This window comes from Nelusetta ayraudi, unplaced genomic scaffold, assembly GCF_046127955.1.
Source record: "Nelusetta ayraudi isolate G7.1 ecotype Tasmania unplaced genomic scaffold, CSIRO-AGI_Nayr_v1 ptg000109l, whole genome shotgun sequence".
NCBI lineage: Eukaryota > Metazoa > Chordata > Actinopteri > Tetraodontiformes > Monacanthidae > Nelusetta > Nelusetta ayraudi.
The window spans coordinates 810,942-833,750 of record NW_027466159.1 but is presented as its reverse complement, the minus strand read 5'-3'; the positions used below and the strand labels follow the sequence as shown (position 1 = coordinate 833,750).

Sequence of the window (22,809 nt, the reverse complement as noted above, 5' to 3'; positions counted from 1 at the left end):
CTTTGTTTCACAATTTTTGTGTTTTTGTTCTTTCACTTGAACATAGTTGTATTAACTAGGGTGGGTGTTTTGTTACTTTATTATAATTATATATTTATTATAATGTTTTGATATCATGAACTTGTTTTTTAACCACATAATTTGGTGATAAAACACAAGCAACAGAAAATCAAGGACTCAATTGGGAGGCATAAAGAGACAGCTATTTTTAAAAGTCAGAAGAATAATTTCAAAATGCCCACAACTACGAGATTGAAGCGCCACTTCAATTAACTGTTCCACATTGAATCAACAATTGTATCAATTGCTGATTAAACACTACATGCGAGTAATCTCTCAGAACATGTGGTTGGCTCTTAGAAGAGCCGTTGGGTTGAGGTGAGCACAGCCAGTTTACTTGGAGCTGGTGTACTTGGTGACAGCCTTGGTGCCCTCAGACACGGCGTGCTTGGCCAGCTCTCCGGGCAGCAGCAGGCGGACGGCGGTCTGGATCTCCCTGGAGGTGATGGTGGACCTCTTGTTGTAGTGAGCCAGACGAGACGCTTCGCCGCCGATGCGCTCGAAGATGTCGTTGACGAACGAGTTCATGATGCTCATGGCCTTGGACGAGATGCCGGTGTCGGGGTGCACCTGCTTGAGCACCTTGTACACGTAGATGGCGTAGCTCTCCCTCCTGGTCTTTCTCCTCCTCTTGCCGCCTTTACCGGCGGTCTTGGTCACGGCTTTCTTGGAGCCCTTCTTGGGCGCGGACTTTGCTGGTTCAGGCATTCTGATATGATCGGTCAGAACGATAGTTGTCCCAACGCCGGGAGGCTTGTATCTATACAGGCTGTATGCAAAGTCCACTGTGTGGTCGCTCTTCTCTCATTGGGGCGTGCGACTGAACGAGCCAATGGGGAATTTAGAACCTCAGTTCCTCCCGCCTCTTTGCTAAAAGTGTAGAATCCCATGATGTTGCTTGCTAAAGTTCAGAATACGGTTAATAGAACAAACCGGTTCTTTTGTCTTGACTCGAGCAGTTTCTGCGGGTTCACAGTTCCAAATAAAGATTGTACTTTATTTTCACCAAGACTCCTTTTGACCTTCTGCTATGCAACAATAATCTGTTCTGTTCACCTAAATAATATGAAGTATTCTTTTTGTCTCAGTGATGGTGACGAGATATACAACATAGTCGAAACGAAAGACAAAATATGCCTCCGACATTTAAAATAATTTAATGATGGGACAGAACATAGTTATGTTGTATGTATAGTTATAATTCACAATTGCATATGAAAAACGGGGGACTAATATGACGAATTATCACTGAGTTAATCACTGAGTTAATATTAGTGATGAGTCGTTCGCGAACCAGTGAATGTAGAGAGCCGGCTCCTAATTGGGAGCCTTTTGTTTCCCGCGGCCGAACCAAAAAAATGGATCGATTCACAACAAGTGGCGGAGTTGGCGAGAAACCGGATCAAACAAACAATACATACACATAGGAACTGGCAATGAGGACAACAGCTCGTTAAGGAACAGTTGGGTAGCTCTTAAAAGAGCCCTTGGTTTGAAGATGTTGGATGAAGGAGTTTAACCGCCGAAGCCGTACAGAGTGCGGCCCTGCCTCTTGAGGGCATACACCACATCCATGGCGGTCACCGTCTTCCTCTTGGCGTGCTCGGTGTAGGTGACGGCGTCGCGGATGACGTTCTCCAGGAAGACCTTGAGCACACCGCGAGTCTCCTCGTAGATGAGACCGGAGATTCGCTTGACTCCACCGCGGCGAGCCAGACGGCGGATGGCGGGCTTGGTGATTCCCTGGATGTTATCACGGAGAACCTTGCGGTGACGCTTGGCGCCTCCTTTTCCAAGTCCCTTGCCTCCTTTGCCTCTACCACTCATTTTCGATGTTCAGTTTGGTAATACGAACTTAATGACTGACTGAATTCGTGAGCCTGGAGGGACAGCGCAGGGCTTCTGCCCTTTTCTATCCATCGTAGGTGGAGCTTGGTGATGGACGGAGAGAGGGGTCGGAGGGGCGGGATAGTGGGAGGAGGTGGACGCGCATGACGCTTGAGGGACAAGGCAGGAAGTCGGGAGAAAAAAGAAAAGGGGGAGGGAGGGGGTAAAGATTTAGAGGCGAGGAAGAGAGAGAGAGAGAGAGAGAGAGAGAGAGAGAGAGAGAGAGAGAGAGAGAGACAATAATAATATTAAAAATAAATAAATAATTAAATTAAATGACTGCGAGCGAAACACGGCTTCTTTGTATCCAGAATGAGGACGTGTTGGAAAACAGCAGAGCTAGAGAGCTCGATACTCTCCTCTTTTTGCGCCTTTCCAAAATGTGCGCATGATTTAACGCCATCTAGTGGACAAAACACAGCTCCTGTCTAAAGCTAGGCATCCACGTTGTTTATAAGACACAAATCTCATAGTAATAATAATAATTCTGTCGTGTTTTCTATACAATTTATGACCATCGCTGCTCATTACAAAGACGCTACCTACTATGCAGAGTAAATGATGTCGGGGTGTTTGGAGGGAGGAGAGGAGAGGATGGACACTCAATCAGTGTTAACTTATCAGGAGGTAAACGGCAGCAGGTCGCTCTCCGATTGGTTGCATTAATCTCCAAAAGCTAGATCAGTGTTGTCTCTGTCCAGGGTCCTGAACCTGTGCTCACACTGAAAACATAATCACAACCAAATATCACATACAGCGCCTTTTTTATTTCTTTAAATTATTCTTTTATATATTTTTTTCTCATTTCACTTCACCAACTTAGATAACTTCGTGCAGATCCATCTCACGAAATATTCAGATGAAAAACATTTAAATTACAGGCTGAAATATAACAAAAAAGATAAAAGCAAAGGGGGTGGGTTAATACTTTTGCAAGGCGCTGTAGGTGCTGTCCTCCACCTGCCTTTTTTGTTGAAGCCAGAAAATGGCTGAGGGCGGTTTCAGAGTGAGGAGCGAACACCTGGCTGGTTGCATGTTTGCTAACCCGGGATGGGTATATTAAATTATTACAGATAATTTAAAATGAGCTGCAGACATGAACGAGGGGACAAGATTTTCAGATTTTAATAAATGACGTTTCCCATGTTCAATATCATCTAAAGTACATTGGGAAAACAAACAGTGGGGAAAAAAACAGCCTGTCCTGTGCCCTTACTCAGTGTGTGTGTGTATGTGTGTTATTATTCAGTTCATCCCGTGTCTTGATATTAATTTGTATTTTTGTTGTTGTTTTTTAACTTTTCTCTATCGCACAAAATCGCCTCTAAAACACCTTTTAAATTGCCGCCAACTCCGCGACTGGATCTGGATCAACCTGTTTTCTGGTTTACTTCCAGGATGTACGGCATAATGTCTATTATCAGCGCCTTTTCTCCATCTCTCCTTTTCTCCCCTTTACCCTCTGGCACTCAGGGGTGAAGTGCTTGGTGCAGATAGACAGTGCCACACATCTTGACTAATCTTTTGCATCTTTCACAAAAAATAAAATAAAATAAATCGGCTTCCAATAAAAAGAGCCGGCTCTGAGACCAGGTTCTTTCTCGAACGACTCATCACTATTTTGGCCTGTGCATTTTGCTAAAGTCTAAACAAAGGTTATACCATTAAGTTATGCCACTGATTGTAAATAGAAAACCTCATTATATTTTGTTTGCCCATGTATTTTTATTTTTATTTTACTTCAATCGGTTTTAAAAAATATTCTCAGACCAGCTTTGATGGTGAAGAACTGCTGTATTGGGAAGCTCTTTTCCATGCCTTCAATTTTAAAAGCTCTCTAGAATGTTTCTTACCAATAAATATTTTCTTCATTTAATTAAGTGATGGAAGCACCATGTCCATTCTTGCATGTGTTGGATCGCCTTATTTTCTTGTGTCGTGCTGACGAGCCGCGTGTTCTTTTAATGAAGAGTTTTAGGAGAAGAATGCTGATTTTATCTTTCGTATGCCAATTCAGAATACAAGTTTACAGTGCTCTGGGTCGAGTTCAAGCCGAAACTTCAACAAGTGCTATCAGGTCCTGAAGTCTGACTGACTCTGTCACCTGGTCAGTCTTTTTAGATAGAGAAGATCCAGTTGTTCTTGCTGTCGCGCTCAGATTACGTCCTCTGATTGGCTGTCTGGTCTCCGCACCCCAGTCTCATTGGTTGTTGCCGCTGCCTTTGTTCCCAGATGTAGGCTGAGGTCCGAGGTATAGATGCTTGGTAGAGAGATGCTGGATCCTCTCTCGGCCTGGTACTGCAGGTCACCTAAGGTCACTTTTTTACGATGGGCGCATTCCTGTCTCTTCTCTTAGGTATCATGTAACTGCACAGAATCTTATACAGCGCGTTAAGCATAGATTGCCCATCCTTAAGAATACATTGACTTATTTAAACATATTCATGTCAATGATTATATAATTATGCATATTTATATCAGTGAGTATATAATTAGACACAAGCATTGAGATTAAATGTAATATTACCTTCACATGTAACCAGAGAAACAAGGCTCCCACATAGTTCTTACATTACCTGTAGTCCCCATCATGACTTCATGACGACTGAAGGGCAATTATATGTACAGAATATATTGTACAATCAAATGTAATTATTTGATGGATTGATCCCGAATATTTCTAAACTATGACAGAAAAGGTTTCCATTTTGAATAAACCTTGATGGAGCCTCAAAATGGCATTCTTTCATTTATTCAAAGTACAGTAATGTTACTACAATTATGTCCTAATGATTGAGACGGAAAGATTAATCTTCTATACCAAAAATGTCTGCAAGTGTGGAGGGTCGGAAAGTCTCCTTTAAGAACTGTCCCAAAAGTTTTAAAAATAGCTGTCCGATATATAGGGACAATAACAGAATGCATGTGTGAGATGGCCAGAGAGAAGATTTATTTCACAAGTCTGCGTTTGCTGAAATGAACTCTGTGCAGGATTCCGAGACTTTATAGAGTACATTAATGGATTTACAGATATTTTTCTTGAAAATAAAATGTATCGCTCTGAAACCTCATTGAAGAATTGCTGTTTTTTGTTTTTGTTTTGTTTTGTTTTGAACTAGATACAATTAAAAAAATAACAATTAAAAAAAAGTGAATTGCTTGGTCTCTGGACGCTGTGGACTGTGATGTTTGTTGAAGCAGCAGTTCTCCTTTAAAAAAAAAAATAAAATAAAGATCCAGAATTGTATTGCTTTGTGACATATTGTGACGAAAACACTTTCTCCCCCTTTTAACAGAAAAGTGGCGCTTGTGATAAATGCTAAAAAATTTTGGAACAGAACTATATCAACAGCACACACTTTGTTTTTAACGATGGCAATACTGAGAAGTTTACTACTTACTTAGAACTAGATTGAAATACTGCCAGCTGAGATCCCCACATCTGGATGACAGCGCTATATGGAAATCAAATATTTCGACTCATCTGGACCACGTCCATTATAGTAATGATAAATGTCACGTATCGTTGCATGAGTGTGACGATGGTCTCCAACAAACAGTTGGTTTGTGTTCATAAGACGAGGTGAGCAGCACACCGATCAGACTGGCCGTGGAGCCACGGCCGCTGTGTTTGCTGCCGCCACAAAAAGTGTCATTTATTATTCACCCATCATTCGCATGTGGTTCTTTTTAACTTGGTTGTCTTCGTAAACGTGTTTAATAGCAGGCAAACTTGTTTGGACGAAACTCGGTTGCACTTTTCAACGTTTTATCACGTAAAACAGTGCCAAGAGTCGCTGCTGTGCGCTGCTCGCAGCGGCGAGTCCGTGATGTTTGGAGGCTGTGTGAATGAAACCCAGGTCGCAACGGAGCTCAACACCACTTTGAAATGAAGGTAGAAACGTCCGCTGTCGGCTCGTGTGACAGTCGGCCTCGGTCACTGCTCCAATCTTTGTTTTTTCACGTTTTTATCGGGAGGAGAAAACACAAAGTGCCGCTGCGTGCAGAGCGCGGGAGAGGCAGCGGCCTGGGTTGACTCTCTACGGTTCTCATGGTGTGTTTAAGTGCCGCTTCCTGGTGGGAATCGGACATTGTTGTCTCTGTGTTCAGCTCAGTGTATCCTCGCAGACTAGAAACCATGGCAGAAGTCGCTCCCGCTCCAGCAGCCGCAGCTCCGGCCAAAGCGGCCAAGAAGAAGTCGGCGCCGAAGCCGTCGAGGAGCGGCCCCAGCGTGCAGGAACTCATCGTCAAGGCCGTGACCGCGTCCACGGAGCGCAAAGGCGTTTCTACCGCAGCCCTGAAGAAGCATCTGGCCGCCGGAGGCTACGACGTGGAGAAGAACAAGACCCGCGTCAAGATCGCCATCAAGGCTCTGGTCGTCAAGGGAACCCTGCTCCAGACCAAGGGCACCGGCGCTTCGGGCTCCTTCAAGCTGGCCAAGAAGGCCGCCGAGCCCAAGAAGAAGAAGCCCGCTGCGGTCAAGAAGTCGCCCGCTAAAGCCAAGAAGCCCGCAGCCAAGAAAGCCGCTGCTAAGAAGCCCAAGGCGGCCGCGGCGGCCAAGAAGCCCGCAGCCAAGAAGTCTCCCAAGAAGCCCAAGAAACCGGCGGCAGCACCCAAGAAGGCGGCGGCAGCCAAGAGCCCCAAGAAGACCACCAAGAGCCCCAAGAAGCCGGCCAAGAAGGCACCAGCAGCCAAGAAGTCCCCCGCCAAGAAGGTGGCCAAGCCCAAAGCCAAGAAGGCAGCACCCAAGAAGAAGTAAAAAAAGAAAAAGAAAAAACAACCACAACCACTCTTCTTCTCTTCCACTCACCCAAAGGCTCTTCTAAGAGCCACACACAGCTTGCTTAAAGGCAACATTCCCTCCCTAGCATTCAGCTTGTATGCTGGTGTCAGTCAATATAGTGTCGTTTTATTTATCACGTTTATTTACGTGTAGGGGTAAGACGTAGACGTGTAACGCGTATGGAGCGATAATGAGTGCAGCTGCAAGCCGTCAGTGTCAGCAGGTGTGTTCGTTTGACACGGTCGGTGTGTGCGAGGACTCAATCGCAGCACTGTTACTTGTATTTATTTATTTATTTATTTATTTATTTATTTATTTATTTATTTATTTATTTAAATTTTCCGTGAAATTCCAACTTCAAGTTGTTTTATAACTCCAAGTGCTGCTACCTCTTTATTGGGTTTTAGATTTTAACGTCCGCCACCGCATGTTCCCAGAAAAAAAATGTTTGACTGGAATACAGCTCCCGAACTGGTGAGTCGCAGATTGTCAGTTGTTTGTGTAATATTTTGGAGTGGTTCAATAAGTCAGACGGAGACCGGACTGGGCGTGCAGACTGGAACTTTACTACATCAATTTGTGGAGTTTCCCTATTTGGGATTAATATCTATCTACTACTACTAAAATCTATCAACGCTGTCAACAACAGCTCAGGCTGTTGCCTTTCACAACCACAAGAGGGCATGGTACACTAGCTGAATGTTCTCAATACACTGCAGTTTGAGCCAACACGTTTGTCAGTTGTTGAATCGCTGCTGTACTACCTTGCCTTAATGTGTTTAACGGATAGTTAAGCGTAGCTGGCGCTAGTCGGGTAACGGACAGCGCTACAACAATGTGATTTTAATTGATTTACTTTTTTCCACTTTTCTGTATAACTAAATTGTCTCACATTTAGGTACAGGCCAGGTTTGTTTTTTCTCCTTCGCGATGGCGAGCTAAAAGAAGGAACGATGATGACGACTTATGTGCACTAAAAAAGTTTTAGATCGGCCGATTATATATATATTGTATATAAAGACAACTCTTCAATTGCATTTTGGTATCCTGAGTTTCATTGAGTCTGCATCAGTCTAAAGATTCCCTCTTAGTTTTCCTCGAACAATTTATATATATTAAAAAAAAAAAAATCTCCTGATTGCATTGTATATGCTACAACAGTCTCAACAACTGTCATCAAACTATTAACCCCGTCAACTCATTAGCAGGACGAATAAGAAAGCTTATTGAATTGAAGTGCTTAATATAATGCATTTAATTTAAAAGACGTTTACGTACGGGGTCTATTTTTAAGTTATTTGGAAAAGACTATTTCAGTACTTGGGGCAGCAAGATTTAGGTGCAATCTAAATATCAAAGATTTGAATAATACATTTAATTTAACGGAAATTTGCATACATGGTCTTCATTCTCTTCTCCCCTTTAATTGGAACAGACTACTTCTGCAAGGTAGCATGGAGGTTAAAAGTGGCATCCATAGTTTAGTCTTCACCACTACATTTTCTCTCTTGAGATACTTCAGCAGTTAGTCTCGGTACAACTGTGGGATTTCGATTTTTATTCTCCCCCGTTCTGTCAATGGTTTGTATTGTAGTTCATTACGTTGATTATATTTTCATTAAAATATGTTATGCATTGCAAAATACATGAATGAAAAAAAAGTGCATCAGAGGTTCAGAGTATTCGATATTTGTATATGTACTGTGCATATTGCGCAATACGACGTAGGAAGAGTGTCAAGTCTTTACTAGAGAAGTGTGTGGCTCTTAGAAGAGCCGTTGTGTTGTTGTTGCTGCAGTAGTTGCAGTAGCAGGAGGAGCAGTTTACTTGCTCTTGGCGGGCTTCTCGGTCTTCTTGGGCAAGAGAACGGCCTGGATGTTGGGCAGCACGCCGCCCTGAGCGATGGTGACGCCGCCCAGCAGCTTGTTGAGCTCCTCGTCGTTGCGCACCGCCAGCTGCAGGTGACGCGGGATGATGCGAGTCTTCTTGTTGTCGCGAGCAGCGTTGCCGGCCAACTCCAGGATCTCAGCGGTCAGGTACTCGAGCACGGCGGCCAGGTAGACCGGGGCACCGGCGCCCACTCGCTGGGCGTAGTTGCCTTTGCGCAGCAGCCTGTGGACTCTGCCCACTGGGAACTGCAGCCCGGCTCTGGAGGAGCGGGTCTTGGCCTTCGCTCTGGCCTTGCCGCCGGTTTTGCCTCTTCCACTCATGATAGTTGAACTTTCTCGGGAGATCGCAGAGAAAATGTGGCGAGTCCAGGGACAAAGTCTTCCTTATATGTTGGAGCTCGAGGGGCGCCTCGTGCCTGACCAACCCGGAGAAGCCTGCAGGAAGCGGGCCGCCTTCCAATTTTGGCGGACTGCCCCGCTCACCTCTCCGCCAATAGGAAGCAGAGCGTCCGACTGTGCGACGACCCCCCCCCGACGGAGGAGAGGAGGTGCAAGGTGGCCGATCCAATCAGCAGCCAGGCAGCTGCCGCTGCGTCACGGCGCTGCAGCCGCTCGGAGCGTTTAAAAAGAGCGATTGTCTCTTCCACGAGTTACTTTGAGCAACGACTCGACAGCAAAATTTAGCATGGCAAGAACCAAGCAAACCGCCCGTAAGTCCACCGGAGGCAAAGCTCCCAGGAAGCAGCTGGCCACCAAGGCTGCCCGCAAGAGCGCCCCGGCCACCGGCGGCGTGAAGAAGCCTCACCGTTACAGGCCCGGTACCGTGGCTCTCAGGGAGATCCGTCGCTACCAGAAGTCCACCGAGCTGCTCATCCGCAAGCTGCCCTTCCAGCGCCTCGTCAGAGAGATCGCGCAGGACTTCAAGACCGACCTGCGCTTCCAGAGCTCGGCCGTCATGGCTCTGCAGGAGGCCAGCGAGGCTTACCTCGTGGGGCTCTTCGAGGACACCAACCTGTGCGCCATTCACGCCAAGAGAGTCACCATCATGCCCAAAGACATCCAGCTGGCTCGCCGCATCCGCGGAGAGAGGGCTTAAAGCGTCTCCCCTCCCCACTACTCGACACAACGGTTCTTTTAAGAGCCACACACTTTTCATCAAAGACAATCTCATTACTATTCGTTTGTGTGCGTGTATGTGTTACAGCAGCAGCAAATTTCATTTCAATTACATCACTCAAGATACAGCTACAGTGCTTGTTGCTGCTACAAAATCCTTTATTTTGCCTTTATACACTGATTGTCTAACAAATCACTCAGTTCACATGTTTGTTATATATTTGGCACCATCACTGTACAGCTGGCCACACAATCACTATCAAGGCTGCAATAATTTTAATGCTCTTTGCTTTTATTAGTGCAACATTTGGCTGTGCAAGTATTTTTTTTTTCTTTCCAAATTTTGAGCGTGATTCTCCTTGCTTTGTAAATTATGGTGGTATAAAGCACTGTTTGCTTCTATTTTTAATCTTTATAAGGTGTCTTATCAAGATTTATTTATTTTTAATGTGTTGCAGTTGTTGCCCCCCCTTTTTTTTAACCAGTAATTGATAATAGAAATAATAATAATAATAGAAAGTAATAATAATAAAAATAGTAAATTTAATTCCTTTACTTTTAGTCACTGCCTCTAAAGCTACGGCCAAGACTGGCAAGTTGTTTGAGGCAGGTCTTTGAATTGCATGTGAAACCCATATACACATATGCAATGTCCCGTTTCCATCTCTTCGCATTCATCTCCCTCTACATCTGAAAGCTGCTTTGTTTGTTTTGCAAATTTTTTTTTTATTATTTTGATGTTATTTCACTTGTACATTTAATACAGTGCCTGTTTGTTTTGATATAATTTATTTTACAGTATTGTGTTCCATGTTGTGCAATAATACACATTTAATGTTTGATGTCAAACATTAATTTTAATTATTAATTTTAGCACAGAATTGTGCTAAAAAAGGCCCATCACGAAAATCCAGTCTACTCAGGAAAATATTCTGGAGAAAACCTTTGAACTTTATTTTGTGAGTGTTAAGGTCAGTGTATGAAAGTGAATTAATGTATGCAGTAATTTGACTGCAAGATGGGCATAATTCAATATACGGAATCCATGCCTTTACCACATTAGAACATCCAAGTTCATTTTAGTGGCACATAATTTCAGCTCAGTACATTTGTGGTTTTTTTTTTTATAAATGAGAGTTCAAAAACAAAAAACGTTGTAGTCCCATAGATATCAATGTCATGCTCTTCCAAAGTGGTGGCTAACAATAGGGACAGTGCACAACGTTTCTTGGACTCTACCTTCAATTAGGATAACAGCTCTTTGCTAAAGATTTGGGCGGCTCTTAAAAGAGCCTTTGGTTTGAGATGTTGGATCAAGAGATTTAACCGCCAAAGCCGTACAGAGTGCGGCCCTGCCTCTTGAGGGCATACACCACATCCATGGCGGTCACCGTCTTCCTCTTGGCGTGCTCAGTGTAGGTGACGGCGTCGCGGATGACGTTCTCCAGGAAGACCTTGAGCACACCGCGAGTCTCCTCGTAGATGAGACCGGAGATTCGCTTGACTCCACCGCGGCGAGCCAGACGGCGGATGGCGGGCTTAGTGATTCCCTGGATGTTATCACGGAGAACCTTGCGGTGACGCTTGGCGCCTCCTTTTCCAAGTCCCTTGCCTCCTTTGCCTCTACCACTCATGATTACTGTTGTGATCGCTCAAAACAAGTGATTCGACGTTGCCCTTGTGCCGTTATATAAGGCCCGTGTACGGACGTATTTGGAAGCAAAGACCAAACAGCTGCCCTCCCGGGGCTCCTCGTGGAGGCGCTGTTTAGCCCCATGTTGTCGTGCGTTGTACGCCACCTACCGAGTAGCAACGAGAAATGTGTGTGTGTGTGTGTGTGTGTGTGTGTGTGTGTGTGTGTGTGTGTGTGTGTGTGTGTGTGTGTGTGTGTGTGTGTGTGTGTGAAAAGTGAGGACAGGTGAGAAACGAGATTGTCGTATGTGTTGTCTGTTGTAAACAGGTGAGCAACTCGAGGACTGTAGGACTCTGTGATTGTTTGCAGGGGCGTCCAAAAAGCAGCTGAGCCGCTGTCTCTGTTCAGGGTGCTGGAGCTGCGCGACGCCAACCACAAGACAGTTGAGCGCGTGTTTCCTCATTTAGCTCTGCCCTACATCCGCAATGAGGCACAAAGCACCGCCTGGTAAGGCTCGAGTGCTTTGGTGCCCTCTAACGGCACATGAAGGCGGCACGAGGAAGTCAAGAGGCAATATATTGGAGACGGCGAACAACCAGTGAGATGCTCCAGGCAGGAGGGAGGAAGGAAGACTGAGCTTCACTAACTCGGATCTATCCGAGTGAAGTTGCACAGCTTAATGTCAAAGTCCCGTTTGGCTCTGATGTATCCTGCATTTTGACCAGTCAGCCTGGTTTTTCACCGGCACTGGCACGCAGCAGTGACTCGTGCCTCTTCTTTTCAACTAAAGCAGAGCTCCGTCAAAATGAGTTTGGTGGCAAACCAACATGCTTTGCTTCGAGAGCAACGCTAACAGTGATGGTATGCTGATGTTGAGCTCAAACAAATTGAAGCTTTTGTGGCAGCAGCAAATGCTGTCATTCTGATGATCAGCAGTTACACTAAAATTCATAGTACTGTTGTGTGTCCTACGCATGGTGTGATGAATGGCGTTTCACAGTATTTTGTCCAATTTGAATCAAAGTATTCAGGGAAATGTCCTTATAAAATTTCCCTTCATCTACTCATGTGTAGCAGGATGATATCTGCTGATATCTTCTGCTGCAGTGGCCTTCCCTTTAATTACTTGATTCTCAGCAGTCAATCACTGCCAGGAGTCTGCTATAAAGGCAGATGGCAGGTGTTGGATCGCCTTGTTTTCTCGAGTCGTTCTGACGAACCACGCGCTCATTAAATGAAGAATCTCAGGAGAACGATGCTGATTTCAATGTGTCTTTAGCAAACAAATCAATTCAGGATACAAATGTACAGAGCTCTGGGTCGAGCTCAAGCCGAAAAACAACAAGTGCTATCGGTGTATGAAGTCCAACTGACTCTTTGTCCCCTGATCAGTCTTTATAGATTGAAAATTGCTCTTGCTCTTGCTAGTGCGCTGAGATTACATCCTCTGATTGGCTGTCTGGTCTCCGCATTCCAGCCTCATTGGATAATGCTGCTGCGTTTGTTCCCAGATGCAGGCTGAGGTCCGAGGTAGAGATGCTTGGTAGAGAGATGCTGGATCCTCTCTCGGCCTGGTACCGCAGGTCACCTATGGTCACTGTTTAGGTAGATAGATAGATAGATAGATAGATAGATAGATACTTTATTAATCTCCAAGACAATGGGCGCATTCCTGTGTCCTCTCTTAGGTATCATGTTACTCTGCACAAAGCTTACAAGGCACCTTATGCATACATTGCCTGTATTATAAATGGGTTAACTGACTGGATTCTGGATTAAAAATATTCATATCTATGATTATGCATATTTGTATCATTGAGTAAATGATTATGCACAAGCATCTAGATTAAAACATAATGTTACCTTCATAGGCAAAGGGATGGCCTTTGACTCCGAGGACCGAGACACGCCCACTTCCTTTTTGCCACGCTCCTGTCGTCCTGTTTGCACTGGCTGCAGGTATGGTGGCGGTCGACGCATTGTCTGCCTCAGAGTGTTCGCTTGCTGTTTATTACAAGGAGGGTTCTGTTTTAAGGCTTGCCTCGGTGTTGGTCCCGCGGGGACGAAGGCACCTGCGGGCTGCAACAGTCGTTAGGGCTCTCTCGCACTGGGTTACGCACACACACACACACTCTCTCTCTCTCTCTCCCTCTTTGTCATCTCCTTTGGTGCGACGTCCGCACTGATGCTGTTTGCTTGATCGGTAGGTGCATCCACACAGCACTTTCCCTTGCTGCCCTTTTGAATAATCAGTCAGTGATTGGTGCGTTACTGGGAGAAGTAGATGCTAACCATAGCATTTACCGAAATACTTTTTTCCTTCATTGATTGATGCATTTTCATTATAATTTTGTTTCATTAGTTAACAGCTGTATCTTTTTGTCTTCCCTTTGCATTGTTAAATGTTTCATTATTTTAGTTTTTCTCTGTAGCTCTGCACTCCACATAAACTCTTTAAATTCCATTCCCTGGTGGCAAGTGGTTTCCAACATGTTAATATATAAAAACAAACTCAGGAGTCTCATAAACCTATATTGCTGATTAATAAGACACCAGATTGTGTATTGGGAGAATCTCTTTGGAGCATTTGGGTGGCTCTTAGAAGAGCCATTGGTTTAGGTGAGCACAGACAGTTTACTTGGAGCTGGTGTACTTAGTGACGGCCTTGGTGCCCTCAGACACGGCGTGCTTGGCCAGCTCTCCGGGCAGCAGCAGGCGGACGGCGGTCTGGATCTCCCTAGAGGTGATGGTGGACCTCTTGTTGTAGTGGGCCAGACGAGACGCTTCACCACCAATGCGCTCGAAGATGTCGTTGACAAACGAGTTCATGATGCTCATGGCCTTGGATGAGATGCCAGTGTCGGGGTGCACCTGCTTGAGCACCTTGTACACGTAGATGGCGTAGCTCTCCCTCCTGGTCTTTCTCCTCCTCTTGCCGCCTTTGCCAGTGGTCTTGGTCACGGCTTTCTTGGAGCCCTTCTTGGGCGCGGACTTTGCTGGCTCAGGCATCCTGATATGATCCGTTAGAACAATAGTTGTCCCAATGCTGGGAGGCTTGTATTTATACAGGCTGTATGCAAAGTCCACTATGTGGTCTCTCTTCTCTCATTGGTGCGTGCGACTGAACGAGACAATGGGGAATTTAGAACGTCATTTCCTCCCGCCTCTTTGCTTTAAGTGTCTGACCACTGAGTGGAATCCCATGTCGCTTAATGTAAATGATCAACTCAACGAAGTACAGAGAAAATACAGTTAATAGAACAAGTCGGTTCTGCCCTGACTTCAGAACTTTCAGGTGGTTCAGATCTAATGCTTTATTTTACTTTATTCTCACCAAGATTCAATTTGACCAGCTGCTATTCCACAATCTGTTCTGAAGAAAATTTAAGTCTTTTGTGTCTGGTGATTTGACTAGATGGACAACGTAATTAAAATTATGGATAGCATGTGCCTGTGCATGAGTTCAGTGTGATTAAATATTTGTTTATTTATTTTAAATTGGGGCATTGGTATAACTGAACACCAATATATCCATCTCTGGCGATCCCTTTAAATATGAATTTACAAACATAGGTTCTGAAGGTGACGACACCCATTACAACATCAATGTCTCCGTTAATAAGGACGAACAGCGCTTTAAAGAAGATTTGAGTGGCTCTTAAAAGAGCCTTTGGTTTGAGATATTGGATCAAGAGATTTAACCGCCGAAGCCGTACAGAGTGCGGCCCTGCCTCTTGAGGGCATACACCACATCCATGGCTGTCACGGTCTTCCTCTTGGCGTGCTCGGTGTAGGTGACGGCGTCGCGGATGACGTTCTCCAGGAAGACCTTGAGCACACCGCGAGTCTCCTCGTAGATGAGACCGGAGATTCGCTTGACTCCACCGCGGCGAGCCAGACGGCGGATGGCGGGCTTGGTGATTCCCTGGATGTTATCACGGAGAACCTTGCGGTGACGCTTGGCGCCTCCTTTTCCGAGTCCCTTACCTCCTTTGCCTCTACCACTCATTTTCGCTGTTCGGGTTAATGATATAAACTGACGCAAATGCCGCCAACATGGGTTCTTAAATGCTGTTTGAGGACGTAGTTGGAAAACGCTGAGTGGAGGATGGGGCTTTTTCTTTTTTTTTTATCCGCCGCGCGCGTGAATTGGCGCCATCTACCGCCATATGTTAAACTGTATATAACGTACTCGTGTTTACCACAGTAAATATACTAATAATTGAAAAAATCTGTAGCTGTGCTGAATATATTTTCAACTATAGCTTACAAGTAATTGCGAGGATGTAAAATGAAAATAACATACATTTCTATTATCTACAATTTGCTGGAAGCCAATAGAAAAATACCAGGACCAGTGAGTTCCACACAATGCCCGTTACTGGGTGTGCAGCAGCGTACGATAGTTTCAAGAGACTAGATTCTGGTCAACGACAGTTTACAATTCTTGAACGTTTTATTCTCACACCCACACAATGCCGCCATCTGGCGAACAGTGAGAGAACATCGCCTCATCAGGCCAAAGAGTCTGAAAAAAAGGAAAAGCTACTATAGCCAACAGTAATCATCAAGGGACAGGCAGTTGAGATTGGGAATTATTTTAAATATCATGGCACTTTTTTAAGAAATTTATTTTGACAGACAGAACACACAGAGTTTATCCATCCATCCATCCACCCATCCACCCATCCACCTTGTGCTACTTTATCCTGAGTCGGGTCGTGGGGGCAACAGTCTCAGCGGAGACACCCAGAATTCCCTGGCCCCAGTCATCTCCTCTGGCTCAGCCGGTGGGACCCTAAGGCGTTCCCAGGCCAGCTGAGAGATGTAGTCCCTACAGTGTGTCCTGGGTCTTCAACGGGGTCTCCTCCTGGTAGAGCCTTGGGGTCCGGCTGAGCTGGAGGAGGTGACTGGGGCCAGGGAAGTATGGGTGTCTCTGTTGAGGCTGCTGGCTCCGCGACCCAACTCAGGATAATGTGGCAGAAAAAGAACAGGGACATTCTCCAAACTAAAATGTATAGTTTATGTTCTGTGAATTGAAGCGGACAATAGAACAAATTATTGTGCATGTGATGACTTACAGTGAAATGATGTTGACATGTTTTTTTATAGAACAACCATTAAATATTCACTTCAAAATCGGGCTAAATGTAGGCTAACTGTGCTAGCTGTAGGCTATCTGTACTTCTGCGATGAACTGGCGACTTGTCCAGGGTGTATGTACCCTACCTTCCCCCATGACAGCTGGGATAGGCTCCAGCAGAACCCCGTGAGCCTGAGCTCAGGAAGAAGCGGTATGGAAAATGAATGAATGAAATGAGCCAAACCAATGGAGAAATACTGAACATTTGCAATCTACGCCTTATGTATTTCTTATAGTATGAGTTACTTACAGTAACTTTACCTCAATTCAAATGCATCACTGCACAGAGAAAACTTTACAAGAATACCATATGAGACGCACGCACGCACGCACGCACGCACACACACACACACACACACACACACACACACACACACACACACACACACACACACACACACACACAATGGATAGGTAAATGTGTAAATATTTGCTTTTTGCAGTGTCCTGTCCAATACAACAAAAATTCCATCATTGACCGAAGATGAGAGTGTAGAGGAAGCGGAGACCGGGGCACATTTGGCTGCATTCAGTGACCTGCCTCTGCCATCGTATGGCGATGGATTTAATCCTGGACAGCACGGTGTCTATGCGTTCCTCTGCCTCTTAGTCCTATTCCACCATCACTCACTCTTACCCCTCCTCGTCTTCTTCTTCCCCTTCCTCCCCTTCCTTGTTCGTTGACTTGACCATGTGCCTGCATGTTCAAAAATTGTACTGGTAAAGCTTGATACATACAAACAACCCCTGGCAAAAACAATGGAATCACCAGTCTTGGAGGATGTTCATTAAGTTGTTTTATTTTGTAGAAACAAGCAGATCACAGATATGCCTAAAAGCCAAAGTCATTTAAAATGGCAACTTTCTGGCTTTAAGAAACACTAAAAGAAATGAATAACAAATGTGGTAGTCAATAACAATTGCTTTTTTAGATCAAGCAGAGGGGAAGAAATATGAAATCATTCAATTCTGAGGAAACAATTACAGAATCATGAAAAACGAACAAAAGAAACCCACTACAACACACCATTAGTGCTTTGTTGCACCACCTCTGGCTTTTATAACAGCTTGCAGTCTCTGAGGCATGGACTTAACAAGTGACAAACAGTACTCTTCATCAATCTGGCTCGAACCTTCTCTGACTGCTGTTGCCACAGATCAGCTTTGCTGGTTGGAGACTTGTCATGGACCATTTTCTTCCATTTCCACCACAGACTTTCGATTGGATTGAGATCCAGACTATTTGCTGGCCATGGCATTGACCTTCTGTGTCTTTCTTCGAGAAAGGTTTTTGCTCTATGTCAAGACGTATTATCATCTTGAAAAATGATGTCATCCTCCCCAAACATCCTTTCACCTGATGGGATAAGAAAAGTGTTCAAAATGTCAACGTAAATTTGTGCATTTAATGAAGATGGACTGACTGCCATCTCCCCAGTGCCTTTACCTGACATGCAACCCAATATCACCAATGACTGGGGAAATGTGCATGTGTTCTTCAGGCAGTCATCCTCATAAAGCTCATTGGAACGGCACAAAACAAAAGTTCCAGCATCATCACGTTGCCCACTGCAGATTCCTGAATTATCACTGAATATGTCTTTCATCCAGTCATCCACAGTCCACGATTTCTTTTCCTTAGCCCATTGTAACCTTGTTTAACCTTTTTTTTTTTTTTTTAATTTAAAAAAAAATCAATCAAATCTGGATGCTACAACGATCAATAACTATAGACCGATATCAATTCTGCCATTTTTTGGGACAATCATCAAAAGGGTTGTTTTCCAGCAAATCCATGCTTTTATGATGCAAATCGATCTTATTAACACATTTCAGTCTGGAGAAGTGTGAGATGTGTGAAACTAATCCTTTGTTGGTCAGTTTCTAGTGTTACCTGACAGTCATTTAGTCAAATTATCAAATGTTCCAAGAGACTCAGGCAGTATATGGTATTAATGGTATTATGTCCTTGGTTAACTTTGACAATTGCACAGACTGTGCATGTGATGACTTATACAATGAAATGACGATGACGTGTTTTGGAAAGAACAACATAGACTCATAGATCAAAAAGATCGATTCACTTGGAAATTGTGCAAAAATGTAGGTTACCTGTACTTAATAATTTGAGACATGTACTAAGACGTTTGCAATTTCGTAAAGAAATGAGGAATTCAATTTTGTTGTGAACAATTGCCAAGTGGTTTGGAGGTTTGTCCACGTTATTTTGAGAATATAATATCTGTTTCAAGAAATGAGCCAAACCAATTGAGAAAAACTGTAATAGGGACCTCATCACCACCTCCCAAATTTCATCTCCCCTCCCCAAATTTACTTGCAATAGTCTTACATAAACATTTCTTATATTTTGAGAGTTCTTAACTCACTTACAGTATGTCTTGAATGAACTTCACATCTTTAACAAAGAAGAGAAGAAGAAAAAAACAGTCTATCATCTACTCTTATTACTTAAAACAAAAAAAAAAGAAAAAAAGGCCACAAACAGAGGGAGACGAAGTCAAAGTTAAAAACAAAACAAAACAACCTCCAGCATCTCCTCCTTTGACGTCAGCAGCTACAGGGTCAGCCAAGGGTCACACGTCGCAGAGTTGCAAACACACCCGCGACTTCCTCATGTGCACCAGGGACTCGGAGCGGGTCACAAACTTCTTGCCGCACATCTGGCAGCTGTGGGGCCTCTCTCCCGTGTGCAGACTTAGGAAAAGCAAGTTCCAGTCATTGTTCCACTGGGCCTTGGCCACGTTCTCGATTAAGTCTCAGGATGAACTGGCGGACAAATGCCTCTTTTTTTTTTGTCAAACCTTCTTGGATGTTAGGAGTCTCTCCTTCTAGACATGACACATGACTAACTGGTGTTGTCAGAAATACTCTCGACTGCGCTTATTACACTGTTGTTGTCATACGTGGGCTCACAAAGACTATGAAGTGAACTTAATTTCTATTTTGGATTTTAGGGTAACTGACAGACATCCGCACAAGGCGGTGCTACAATACTGCGAAAAAACACTCTGAATCAGTGTGTCGTTAAAACAAAACGGAAATCTCTTGACTTGCATTGCTCCTTATATAAGTGAGCACACCAGATTGATCTGTTCGCTATGGATGACGACATGGCAGCTGTGTGTCTCACCACAAGGCACAATCCAGGGCTGATTCTCTCTTCTGACATTTTCCAGGTCAAGTGTGACTATATATATATATATGTATGTGTGTGTGTGTGTGTGTGTGTGTGTGTGTTTGCTCATGTTGTTCATGCAGAAAAATGTCGTCAGCCGTGATCAAGTAACTGCATTTCTCCACAACCAGGGCGGTGAGTACTGACTTCTTTTTGTTTTTTCTTCAGCTTGTTAGTGTACGACAAACACACACGTGTTCAGAAAAGAAACACAGGATACTGTCTTAGTTAATACAATGTTTTAATAAGGACCCCACCCTCACCCACCCCTCTCCTCCCATCCCCTTCCCAAAATTACTTGAAATACAGTCTTACATGAACATTTGATATATTTTGACATTTCTTAATTCACTTGCAGTATGTCTTGAATGAACTTCACATTTTCAACTAAAGAAAGAAGAAGAAGAAACAGTAGGTCATCTACTCTATCGGGATACTTTGAAGAAATTAAAAAAAAAAGGCCACAGCAAGTGACGGGAAGTCAAACTTAAAAACAGCGTCTCATACTTGGACGTCGGCGGCTACAGGGTCGGCCAAAGGGGTCATATGGCGCACAGCTGCGAGCACGCCCGCGACTTCCTCATGTGCACCAGGGACTCGGAGCGGGTCACAAACTTCTTGCCGCACGTCTGGCAGCTGTGCGGCCTCTCGCCCGTGTGCGCTCGCCGCACGTGCACCAGCAGGTCGGAGCTGGAGGTGAAGTCCCGGTGGCAGGTGCTGCAGGTGAAGGGCCTCTCGCCCGTGTGCATGCGGCGGTGCCTCCGCAGCCCGCTGCTGACCGAGAAGCCCTTGCCGCACGTCTTGCACACGTAGGGCTTCTCGCCCGTGTGCATGCGGGAGTGGCGGCGCCAGTCCGGGTGGCTGGCGAAGGCCTTGCCGCATGTGCCGCAGATGTAGGGCTTCTCGCCCGTGTGCACCCGCCGGGTGTGCACCACCAGCGTGCTGCTGAGGGAGAAGCTGTTGCCGCAGATCTTGCAGCGGTACGGCTTCTCGCCCGTGTGCATGCGGGAGTGTCGGGCCAGGTCGGAGCTGCCCGGGAAGGCCTTGCCGCAGGTGTTGCACACGTACGGCCTCTTGCCCGTGTGCACGCGCCTCTTGTGGGCCACCAGGCCCCGGCGGCTGGTGAAGTCTTTTCCGCAGGTGCAGCTGTAGGGCCTCTCGCCGGTATGCGTCCTGGTGTGCTCCAGCAGGCGGCTCTCCATCTTGAAGCCCTTGCCGCACGTGTCGCAGTGGAACAGGTCAGAGGCCGCCGGGAACACGGGCGGGCTGCTCACTGCGCTCTCGCAGCGTTTCACCTTCAGCACCTTCGATGTGGTCTTCTTGCGCTTGCCCCCCACCTGGCCTCGACGCCCGGTGGCCGCGCGGAAGCCTTCAGGTGGCTCGCTGTTTTCTTCTGAAGAAGCCATCGTCGCCGGGCCTGGATTTGAAGCTGAACCCCCTGCCGGAGATCCTGCCGGACCCCCCCTCTGGTGGTGCTCTTCGTAAGCGGAATCCACGATGAAGGCAGCGGCCTCCTGCTGCAGCCAGAGCTGACTGCTGCAGACCTCCTGCTGGTCGTGTTTAATGTGCGCAGGATCTGGTTCCTCCTCCTTGTCCACACAGGAGCTCCTCACCTGGGTCCAAAGCTGCTGCTGCTGCTCAGCCAGAACCTCGTCCTCGTGAAAGGCTCGATTCTCCGAGAACTCTGCAGGGGCACAGAACATAAATATGATAATATTATTAATAATAATAATAATAATAATAATGATGATGATGATGATCATAACGAGTCTCTGCGGCTCGCCGCCATCAGTAAGGCAGGCCTCGCGCGCTCACCGAGACGGTCCACCTTCAGTTCCGGTTTCCAGGCGATGTCCAGCAGTCTGCGCTGACGTCCGATCTCTTCTTCGTACTGGATGACGGTTTTGTGGAAGACCTGGAATATCTCTTCGGCGGCAGCGGTCAGTCTATCGCTGACAAACTGTCTCAGATCGTCCACAGTAGACATCGCAGGAATCTCATCAACTTCACACCGCTGCGACCGCAACATTCATCCTCGATAGTCAAGCACGTTTGTGACGCTCTTTTCCCCCCTTATATTTATATTTTTATTTTCTTCTTCCTTTTTTCTTCTTCGTCTTCTCTTTTTCTCCTTCTTCGTGCTCTGTCCGTCTTCTTCTGCTTCTTTCCCCTCCACCTTCTTCTTCCTCTTTATCTTCGTCGGTTTCACGGACGAGTGCCTGCATGCTGCCACCACCTGGACCGGAGTGTGAACGTCATTATTTTTTGACCCCCAAAAATCAAATCAAATAAAAACAAATCAAATCATCCATCCATTTTCAGTACCCGCTTTTTTCCTGAATTAAGGGTTGCAGAAGTTTGCTGGAGCCTATCCCAGATGTCACAAGGTGTAGGCAGGCACCCTGGACAAGTCGCAAGTGGACAAGTTCATTGCAGGGTCAAATAAAATAAAATAAAAATAAAGCTAAATCAGCTTCACAACAACTTTAACACAAATCCCCACGTTATGAGCCATTTTCCGGTGATTTTACAAAAAGCCTATCCCCACAATGTTTACCATCTAATGTATTGTGGCGTGCACTATTAAGATTTGACACAACGGCCCTCTGTGTAATTTAAAAATGTTTTGCTTGTGTGACAGTTGAGGGTTCTGTCACTATGCCTCCAACTGATCATGTGCCCAGGCTACTTGGCCAAGGGGATATCCCTCTGTCCGAATGGTTAAGCATGCATCACTATTACCCGGGAGGCTGGGGTTCGAAGGCCGCCCGGGCCTTCTCTGTGTTGTTTACACTGTTTGTGCTGCTTTTGGTTGATATCATTTCTACCACTCTGCCTCTAGTCAGCAGGTCTCTGTTCTAGTCTCTCTTTTTTTTTAATCCAATATACAAACATAAAGTGCAGGCAATTAGTAAACATCAGAGGACACAAACATCAATATGACGTCATCATATTTTAAGTTTTGTCACACTGATTATTTGCCATCGACCTCCATACAGTATTAGTATGATGAATAAAAGATACATCATGAGATGCTTACTGGGACACATCATCAGTGATGTTCCTGAGTTCATCGGGCGTTTCAGGTCTTTCAACATCATA

General features: G+C 45.3%; 9 protein-coding genes across 9 annotated transcripts; 2 read left to right on the top strand and 7 right to left on the bottom strand.

Moving 5' to 3' along the window:
* Positions 1–250: 250 nt before the first annotated feature.
* On the bottom strand, positions 251–804 carry LOC142903246 (histone H2B 1/2-like). The gene has a single exon (XM_076048784.1). It carries the CDS (start codon positions 766–768, stop codon positions 394–396), a length of 375 nt encoding a protein of 124 aa, XP_075904899.1. The 5' UTR covers positions 769–804; the 3' UTR covers positions 251–393.
* A 720-nt stretch (positions 805–1,524) lies between these two features.
* LOC142903299 (histone H4) lies at positions 1,525–1,894 on the bottom strand. Its single transcript, XM_076048853.1, has one exon. It carries the CDS (start codon positions 1,885–1,887, stop codon positions 1,576–1,578), a length of 312 nt encoding a protein of 103 aa, XP_075904968.1. The 5' UTR covers positions 1,888–1,894; the 3' UTR covers positions 1,525–1,575.
* A 4,189-nt stretch (positions 1,895–6,083) lies between these two features.
* LOC142903354 (histone H1-like) lies at positions 6,084–6,820 on the top strand. Its single transcript, XM_076048922.1, has one exon. It carries the CDS (start codon positions 6,086–6,088, stop codon positions 6,704–6,706), a length of 621 nt encoding a protein of 206 aa, XP_075905037.1. The 5' UTR covers positions 6,084–6,085; the 3' UTR covers positions 6,707–6,820.
* A 1,584-nt stretch (positions 6,821–8,404) lies between these two features.
* Positions 8,405–9,064, bottom strand: LOC142903356 (histone H2A-like). The gene has a single exon (XM_076048924.1). It carries the CDS (start codon positions 8,938–8,940, stop codon positions 8,554–8,556), a length of 387 nt encoding a protein of 128 aa, XP_075905039.1. The 5' UTR covers positions 8,941–9,064; the 3' UTR covers positions 8,405–8,553.
* A 104-nt stretch (positions 9,065–9,168) lies between these two features.
* LOC142903355 (histone H3) lies at positions 9,169–9,735 on the top strand. Its single transcript, XM_076048923.1, has one exon. The coding sequence runs from the start codon at positions 9,305–9,307 to the stop codon at positions 9,713–9,715; it is 411 nt and encodes a 136-aa protein (XP_075905038.1). The 5' UTR covers positions 9,169–9,304; the 3' UTR covers positions 9,716–9,735.
* A 1,199-nt stretch (positions 9,736–10,934) lies between these two features.
* Positions 10,935–11,635, bottom strand: LOC142903328 (histone H4). The gene has a single exon (XM_076048893.1). The coding sequence runs from the start codon at positions 11,367–11,369 to the stop codon at positions 11,058–11,060; it is 312 nt and encodes a 103-aa protein (XP_075905008.1). The 5' UTR covers positions 11,370–11,635; the 3' UTR covers positions 10,935–11,057.
* A 2,316-nt stretch (positions 11,636–13,951) lies between these two features.
* Positions 13,952–14,377, bottom strand: LOC142903308 (histone H2B 1/2-like). Its single transcript, XM_076048862.1, has one exon. The coding sequence runs from the start codon at positions 14,375–14,377 to the stop codon at positions 14,003–14,005; it is 375 nt and encodes a 124-aa protein (XP_075904977.1). The 3' UTR covers positions 13,952–14,002.
* A 610-nt stretch (positions 14,378–14,987) lies between these two features.
* On the bottom strand, positions 14,988–15,412 carry LOC142903320 (histone H4). The gene has a single exon (XM_076048884.1). The coding sequence runs from the start codon at positions 15,375–15,377 to the stop codon at positions 15,066–15,068; it is 312 nt and encodes a 103-aa protein (XP_075904999.1). The 5' UTR covers positions 15,378–15,412; the 3' UTR covers positions 14,988–15,065.
* Positions 15,413–19,978: 4,566 nt separating this feature from the next.
* LOC142903340 (uncharacterized) lies at positions 19,979–21,891 on the bottom strand. Its single transcript, XM_076048906.1, has 2 exons — positions 21,523–21,891; positions 19,979–21,391 (listed from the first exon to the last, which is right to left on the bottom strand). Exons 1-2 carry the CDS (start codon positions 21,734–21,736, stop codon positions 20,250–20,252), a joined length of 1,356 nt encoding a protein of 451 aa, XP_075905021.1. The 5' UTR covers positions 21,737–21,891; the 3' UTR covers positions 19,979–20,249.
* Positions 21,892–22,809: the final 918 nt, after the last annotated feature.

Coding starts and splice junctions, on each gene's coding strand:
- LOC142903354 (XM_076048922.1), top strand. CDS start 6,086: ATGGCAGAAGTCGCTCCCGCTCCAGCAGCCGCAGCTCCGGCCAAAGCG.
- LOC142903246 (XM_076048784.1), bottom strand. CDS start 768: ATGCCTGAACCAGCAAAGTCCGCGCCCAAGAAGGGCTCCAAGAAAGCC.
- LOC142903340 (XM_076048906.1), bottom strand. CDS start 21,736: ATGTTGCGGTCGCAGCGGTGTGAAGTTGATGAGATTCCTGCGATGTCT. Junction 21,392..21,522: donor ACTGAAGGTGGACCGTCTCG/GTGAGCGCGCGA, acceptor GTGCCCCTGCAG/AGTTCTCGGAGAATCGAGCC.
- LOC142903356 (XM_076048924.1), bottom strand. CDS start 8,940: ATGAGTGGAAGAGGCAAAACCGGCGGCAAGGCCAGAGCGAAGGCCAAG.
- LOC142903308 (XM_076048862.1), bottom strand. CDS start 14,377: ATGCCTGAGCCAGCAAAGTCCGCGCCCAAGAAGGGCTCCAAGAAAGCC.
- LOC142903299 (XM_076048853.1), bottom strand. CDS start 1,887: ATGAGTGGTAGAGGCAAAGGAGGCAAGGGACTTGGAAAAGGAGGCGCC.
- LOC142903328 (XM_076048893.1), bottom strand. CDS start 11,369: ATGAGTGGTAGAGGCAAAGGAGGCAAGGGACTTGGAAAAGGAGGCGCC.
- LOC142903355 (XM_076048923.1), top strand. CDS start 9,305: ATGGCAAGAACCAAGCAAACCGCCCGTAAGTCCACCGGAGGCAAAGCT.
- LOC142903320 (XM_076048884.1), bottom strand. CDS start 15,377: ATGAGTGGTAGAGGCAAAGGAGGTAAGGGACTCGGAAAAGGAGGCGCC.